The sequence below is a fragment of the Miscanthus floridulus genome, chromosome 13 (genome assembly GCF_019320115.1).
Source record: "Miscanthus floridulus cultivar M001 chromosome 13, ASM1932011v1, whole genome shotgun sequence".
NCBI classification, from domain to species: domain Eukaryota; kingdom Viridiplantae; phylum Streptophyta; class Magnoliopsida; order Poales; family Poaceae; genus Miscanthus; species Miscanthus floridulus.
Window position 1 is genome coordinate 57,301,144 of NC_089592.1, and position 7,977 is coordinate 57,309,120.

General features: G+C 40.9%; 1 protein-coding gene across 1 annotated transcript; it reads right to left on the bottom strand.

Annotated features, from left to right (window-relative positions):
* Nucleotides 1–1,243: 1,243 nt before the first annotated feature.
* Nucleotides 1,244–2,267, bottom strand: LOC136499859 (LOB domain-containing protein 4-like). Its single transcript, XM_066495367.1, has 2 exons — nucleotides 2,262–2,267; nucleotides 1,244–2,186 (listed from the first exon to the last, which is right to left on the bottom strand). Exons 1-2 carry the CDS (start codon nucleotides 2,265–2,267, stop codon nucleotides 1,446–1,448), a joined length of 747 nt encoding a protein of 248 aa, XP_066351464.1. The 3' UTR covers nucleotides 1,244–1,445.
* Nucleotides 2,268–7,977: the final 5,710 nt, after the last annotated feature.

Sequence of the window (7,977 nt, forward strand, 5' to 3'; positions counted from 1 at the left end):
TGCCTACTAAATGGTGGGGTCATAGGCACCATATGCCTACTAAATTGGTTGGATTAGCACCAAAAAAAGGTGTAATAATTCCATTTTCAAAATGTTTTTATATAATCAAGGGTAAAATGGTAAATCTATAATAGAAAAATAATGTTTTGAGTAGTATAGTTGGTGTGGATGATTGAAGCTAAAGATCCATAATAGAAGCGACAAGATCATCTCAAATTTAAATCTATAAGAGAGATTTTATCACCAATAGAGCTCACCAAGATAAGACTGAAGGCTATTTGATTTGGTGGCCCTAGCTGAAATTGCACAGTCTTTAGAGCATCTCCAAGAGTTTGTCAAATTTTACTTGGTAAATCTTGTGATTTACCAACTCCTAAAATTATATGCCAAGTAAAAAAACAATCCATCTCCAAGAGTTTGGCATTTTTGACTTGGCAAAATAAAAAAACCCATTAACAAAACGAAGAGACCCGCTAAGCGAACGAAGAGCCCCGCTAAGCGAACGAAGAGCCCGCTAAGAAAAGAAGAGCCCCGGATGCGAAGTCGTATCCCGCGCGCATATATGCGCGCTGAGGAGGCGTTTTTCTGAACTTGCCAAAGATGGGGAGGAGGGATGGGAAACTGTTGGAGGTTGTTTTTTCTCAATTTGCCAAAAAATAAAGGATGGGGAGGAGGGATGGGAAACTATTGGAGTTGCTCTTAGATAGTAATAAACAAAAAAAATGAAGAGACCAGAATGATGACAGTAGCTCTAAATCTGGCTTAGAGTTCATGCAATAGTAGATAGAATAAATGCGCATAAAGAGAAGACAATTATAATCAAATAAATAAATGAAACTATTAGTAAAAATAATATTCGAATAAAAAATCTAAATACTGCAACAAGCAAACTAGCTACCTGTTTTATTTGTGTGGGCAAACTTGCTAGTTATTGGAGTAACTTAAGCATACTGTTGTGGTAGTCAATTTGGTTAAAGAGACCCCACGGTGTCAAACATGATGATGTCGTCTTGTCTCGAATTGTGGGGAACACAATGTCCTTAAACAAATCTTATGAGGCCGGTACTCTATTTTATTGAATGAAGTCATGCATAATACTTGTTTCCTCAAACATAGTTCATGAACCTATCTTTCATCAAAGATTGATCCACGTAGAGTGATGAAAATCAATGATAAAACCTAACTAAACTACTGGGTACTGAACCGCAAAAATAATTAACATACTCTCTAAAGAAAACTGAGATATCTAATCGACGTTGCATTGCTTAAACTAATTATTGAATACAAATTAAGAAATTTAAACTAATTCTTGTGTATGTATGGTCATGGATGAATGTATCTCTCATGCATTAGAAAGAGGAGAAGCCTAACTCCAGATGGCATGGCGCTCCTGCCGGCCGTCGCCAGCAGCTCCTCCATATGCTCATTATCTACGTCGTCGTGGTTCACCAGGACCGGCGCGGCCAGCTTCTTCTGTTCTGGCGCAGATGGCGTCGTCGTGGTTCACCAGGACCGGCGCGGCCAGCTTCTTCTGTTCTGGCGCAGATGGCGTCCACAGCAGCTACCATGTTGTCCTGCTGGCCAGCAGCAACCACAGGGGAAGAAGCGATCATCGCCGCCGGCGCCGGGTCAGAGAGTCCGCCGCCGTCCGTGGCGGACGCCTGCTGGCGACAGATGGCGATCTGCTGTCTAACAAACTGGAGCTCCATCTCAGAGTCGCGGACCTGTCGCCGCAGTTCTTTTATGATGCCGACGCAGCCGCCGATGGGGTCGGCCGCGCGAACCTCCCACTGGTAGATGAGCGAGCGCATGGCTGCGGGGCCGTACTTGGTCAGCGTCTTCTGGATGTTGCTGGTGCCGAAGAGGCGCTGGGCATTGGTGAAGCGGCTCTGCTGGTCGGCGGGTAAGTAGGGGGCGAGCGGGCAGTCCAGGTCGCACTTGCGCCCACGCCGCGCATGCGTGGTTGTGCGCCGTGCTCCTGCTCCCGCCCCCGCGGCCGGTGGTGGTGGGCCGCGGGGCGCGGGAGGAGGACGCGGAGCCTGGAGAGGCGGCCCAGTCTTGAGGAGGAGGTGGACATGGTACACGCGCTCGAGCGGCCGTCGGGGTGGCGTCGGCGTAGGGATAGGATAGGAAAAGATCGAGAGGGCAGCGGAGCGGAGCGGATCGCTCTTTCCTGCGCCTCTCCTCTTCACCGCAAGAATATAGTGGCGGCTGGCGATTAAAAGAAATTAGCTCGCCGTCGCCGACGCCGAACGAACAACCTCCATGCGCGCGCATGGATGCATGCGCTCGTTCGAACAATCTCGATCCAACAAGTAGCAGCATTTGCATGCGCTAGAGAAGAGAGAGTTGAGATGATCGAGATCTGTGAGGCCTTCATCGACCCGGTAAGGAACCGGTCACTTAGCTTGTTGGATGATCGATCAGTTTGAAGGCCGAGTTACCCGTGCTCGATCGATCTGCAGGCATGCATCCACCACTAACTGCACCGCAACGGAACAGGGAGGACCGGATCTGTTTCGTTTATTTTTTTATATATATAGAATTTTCAAACTCTATAGGATGCGAATACCAGACCATATATCGATCCTTTAACTCGACCTGGATGCGAATACCGGATCAACCAGTCATGCTGCACATCAGATAAGAAACTAATTGTCGTTGGAACCAAGATGAAATGCATGACAGTGGTGGCTAGCTGCTCATAGTAATGGTATGATAAATGCACAGCTATTACATAATCCAGCTATTACATGTTGGATTATATAATGTATGCATTTGCATGGAAAGCGCAAGTAGTATGCAAACTGTTGGTAGCTCGGTAGCTATATGAACCGTGCCCAATTTGGCATTAGCCTCGGCATTTTTTGCCCCCGGGACTAGAGAGGCTTTAGTCCCGGTTGGTGTCTCCAACCGAGACTAAAAGTCCCTGCCCAACGGCTAAACCGGGACTAAAAGTCCTCCAACCTTTAGTCCCGGTTGGTAATATCAACCCAGACTAAAGGTAACACCAACCGGGACTAAAGGTCCCCGGATGGGTTAGTTCAAAAGGAAAGCATCCCATCTATTGTTAGATATGTTGTGTAGGTGGGGTGGTAAGCTACGCGCGAGGCAGTGCATGAGGTCTTGGGTTCGAATCTCACGGGGTGTAGCGGTGGGAGGCATTATTTTTTTTTAAAGCTAGGAGGATCTTTAGTCCCGCGCTGGGAGGATCTTTAGTCCCGGTTGTGACAAACCGGAGCATTTCTGTAGTAGTGGTGGCATTTTTTAAAGCTGGGAGGATCTTTCTTTAGTCCCGCGCTGGGAGGATCTTTAGTCCCGGTTGTGACAAACCGGAGCATTTCTGTAGTAGTGGTGGCATTTTTTAAAGCTGGGAGGATCTTTAGTCCCGGTTGTGACAAACCGGAGCATTTCTGTAGCAGTGGTGGCATTTCTGAAGCATCTATTGTATCCAAGCTTAGTGGTTTATCTTGAGACATTGGAGGCCACCAAAATTAAGAAAGGCAAGCTCAAGAGCATGAGCAGTTATGGTGACTTGCTTTGGGCAGGCTTGTGAAGCTTATCTCAGACATTGTGTTTCTGTACTCAATTGCTCTATACTTTTTTCAGGTTTGTAGGTTTTTCTTCTAATGAGTGCTCATTGCTGGTGTGCCTATCTTGTAAAACTATTTTCTACCTTTCTTGAAAGTTTTTCTTTCACAAAAAAAAAACATATATGATGAATATCCGACAAAGTGAAAAATAAAACATGATCGGGCAAAAGTTCCCTAAAACCAAATTAAAATGTCGAATGTAAGAGCTATATATTTGAGCCCACCACCATTGTTGATGAGACCATGGCTCCTGAAAATAAAATTGCAAAAAATTCTTGCATGGCGGATAACTCTTTAAGTCATTTGGTCTTTAATTTAGAGCTATTCCTTTTAACGAGAAATATAGCAACAACAAGGAATTTTTTTATTTCTAGAAAGAAGGAAATATGAATCCAAATATCGAATTACAGACTTCTATCTCTGAGTTTCTCTCTATCGCCCTCTCTTGGCAAACTTACTAAGAGTGGAGTTGTGGAGATAATGTAGAGTGTATGCAGGAGAGAAACCAGTGATGCTGCTCATGATCAGATAGAAAAGCAGTGCACTTGCTGGGAGGTCTGTTGATGAAACCAGTATAAAATGTATCCAGTGCTAACTAGCATTCCTGTGGCATGATATAATACATAGCTACCGCATGTTGGATTGAAAATACATAGAAGGCATAATATATATAGATGTACATTGGGGGACGATGGGGAATTAGCACTATTATAAGTTAGGCATTAACCGCTAGTTAGGTTGCTATACATCCATGCCATTCCGGAAGCACCTATTGTATCCAAGCTTAGTGTTTTTTAATTATTATCTTGAGACATTGGGGCTGCCAATATTGTCTAGAGATAAATAGTGTTAGGACGACAAGCCACCTTTGGCACCTTGAGTGGGGAACTGAAGATTCAAGGATTGCGACTGCCTAATAGTGAAACATAGGTACTATCAAAGGTATGGCGTGGGAAAAACAAATGAAATTGTGTACTATGATTGAGCAAAAATTGGATGGCTCCGGGGGAGTGATCTCACAGCTAGAAAAGGCACCGGGAGCGCCGCACAAGATGACCCTGACGCTGGACTTCACAAAGCCGGAGCTGCGGAGCACAAGCTCTACCTTAGAAATAAGATAGCAAAACAGGGCTGCCGCCCTTCATATAACTATGGGACATGATTAAAATAACACCCTAATTTTGCACCTAAATTACCCACATTTATCATTATAAAAATGAAACAAGGTAACTCCTAACTTTGTTTCTCAATTTAGCGACATATATGTCATTATGAAAGATAGTATAAAACAATCTCCTTAGTTTATTTCTAAATTACCCATATCTGTAGATATATAAGAAATAAATTTAAATATCCCTCAAGTATATGTGTAAATAACAATATAAGCTATTATAGAAAAATATTCAATAAATATAAAGTATTATATATATTTTTGAATTAGACACTTCTATCTTTGTGTCTCTCTATCCCACTACTACAATAAATATTTATAGGGGCGGTTATAGATCGTTTGTAGAGGCGGCTCGGTCAGCCGCCCATACCATATCGTCTCTACAAATCATGCATTTGTAGAAGCGGTTCCCAGACCACCCTTACAAATCGATTTGTAGAGGCGGCTGGTGCCCTACAAATCGATTTGTAGGGGCGGCTGTAGTACCAGCCGCCTTTACAAATCGATTTATAGGGGCGGCTGTAGTACCCGCCGCCTCTATAATACCTATTTGTAGGGGTTTAATTTATAATTCAAATTCGACCAGAACATATATATATATATATATAATTTTCAAATCTGACCACAAGCACAAGAGCATTATATAAACTATCACTACAAGTCCAATTCACAAGAATATATACAATCCATCTCAAATCTCCAATTAGTAGACATGCTGATATATCAGGACAACTGCGGGAAATCATAGAATTGCCAGCTGAACTCTAGGCAGAAATATCCGAAGTCTCCTGTAAATTTTCTAATAGTCGTTATGTGTTGAATTTCCTTCCTCTGGGTTGACAAAGTTGCTGGGACAATGATCACAAGATTGATTGTCAACAATTACAGACAAAAATTTTGTCCGCATCAGGTCCTGCACATATACAGAGGATCTGATATGTTAGTGACTGAAAGGGAAATGTGTTCTGGCAAAATATTTGTAGGCCAAACAATTGCAATGTTTTGTCAACAACACAACAAGTATGATGTTAGTGTGGACGCAAGTTAACTTAACGATATATATGCATCAAGAATTCAGGATAGATGAATATAATTTATTATGATCAAGTAAATTCAAAGTTCACTAATGGAAGAGTTTAACATGATACAACAGACCTATGAAATACTGCAATAGCGTATGATAAGCAATTTAGGTGTCGGACTCTAGGTATCACAAGTGCATACTGACAATCTACAAGTGTCGTCACAACTTGTTATTTCTGGTGAGGATGTGGTCCAAGTTTGTTTGTGACTAGAACTACCTACACAATACATTTGAGCCATTACTAGTTCTTTGCTAATCAAGTAATCAGGCATCCCAGAAGACATTCAAACACGAATAGTTGCATTGCAAGGTAAAGAATAGGCCTGCAAAAGCTAGAAATGTACATATAAACCAATCTCAACAAAGAAGATCCTAAATTTAATCACTATATTTTATATAGGCATAGAAGACAATGAGGACAAATTGAAAATACAGAAGCAATATGTCAGTATCTCAAATGAGAGAAGCAGAACTATTATCAGCTTTATCTAAGTACTCCCCAGAAAAAACGCTTTCAGTTCACATGTGGAAGTCATCACCACTGTTTTGCAATCACTGTCCCTGTTCAGTCACACAAATTCACACCTGGATAAAAAGGAAGCTTCCTCTTTTTAATTTTTGAACGAATTGACAAGAGATTGTGTCCATTTCATAGAATAGAGAAGAGTTTGTTACAGGAACAAACTCATATATACATATGCTAGATGCTACTGATGATCTTCCAATCTAAGCTACTTATGTCAAATAGACACTAGTAGAGAAACGAGCTGTACTCCTGGTTCCCAACCCCCTTCAGTTCCGGTTTTGGAACCGGGAGCACGAATCCGGGACTAAAGGGTCCCTCCTTTAGTTCCGGTTTCGCGCCCGGGACTAAATGTCCACCTTTAGTCCCGGTTGGTAATACCAACCAGGACTAAAGAGGCCTCCCAGCCTGGCCACATGGGTCGTCCCTTTAGTCCCGGTTGGTATTACCAACTGGGACTAAAGGTTTTATTTATTTTTTTCTTTTTTTTGTTTCTATTTTTAATTGATTATTCGTTTTGGTTTTCGAATAGGTTTTCGAATACGCATTCTACGCTGCTAATAATATATGTATTCTACACGTTTATAATGTTCGAACATTTTGTACAAACTAAAGTATAAAACTAACATATATATTACATGCATATACATATATTGTACGTAATTTTATGTACATATAATATGTATATATATACACATTTTATGTACATATAATATGTATATATATATACACATATTATATGTACATAAAATTACGTACAATATATGTATATGCATGTAATATATACGTTAGTTTCATACTTTAGTTTGTACAAATAAAGCTTGCATTGTATATTCTATCATATCCTTGGGATAACAAATTCACTCCATCTGGTTTGGCTTCCATGTTTCGTTGACGTCATTGTAGAACTCACCGGCGGGGTTGAGGACCTGGACATTAAGAAATCCTGCTATGGTCTCTTGAATTGATTTCAGTTGGTCACGTCGTATGACTTTTTCCTTCAACCATAGAGTCTTCAATAAAAGTTAAGGAAAAGTATTAATATATATATATATATGTGTGTGTGTGTTGGTCACGTGATTACTTATATGTATGAGCAATAAAAGAAATTGTAAATATATGAATATATTTATATACCGTACTTTGAGGTTCTCTTCAGGAGTTCTTTTTTAGTACGCCATGATGAACTCGCAAACATAGTATCCGCAGTAGTTGTTCCCCTGTTCTTGCCTCAGAACCCACTTTTACGAGAAAAAAGATCCGGTGAATTGAAAGCATGCATGGTGTTAATTGAATTATATATATATATATATATATATATATATATATATATATATAAATGTAGCTGGTACTTACTTTGTGTGCGATTACATCCAGTGGCGCTTTGCAATGTTTCATGTGGTGTTCCTCAATAAAACTTTTCCAAACACTGCGCCCAATAAAATAAAAAATTAATTTGACCTTTAATAATTGTTGCAGTTAAGAGATCGGGGTATATATAGTTGCTAGAGAAACCAAATTACCCTTGGATAATATCTATCATGTCTTGGTACTATGTTTGCTCTTTTCTTAATGAGTCTAAGATGCGCAACCGACTATTGGTCAT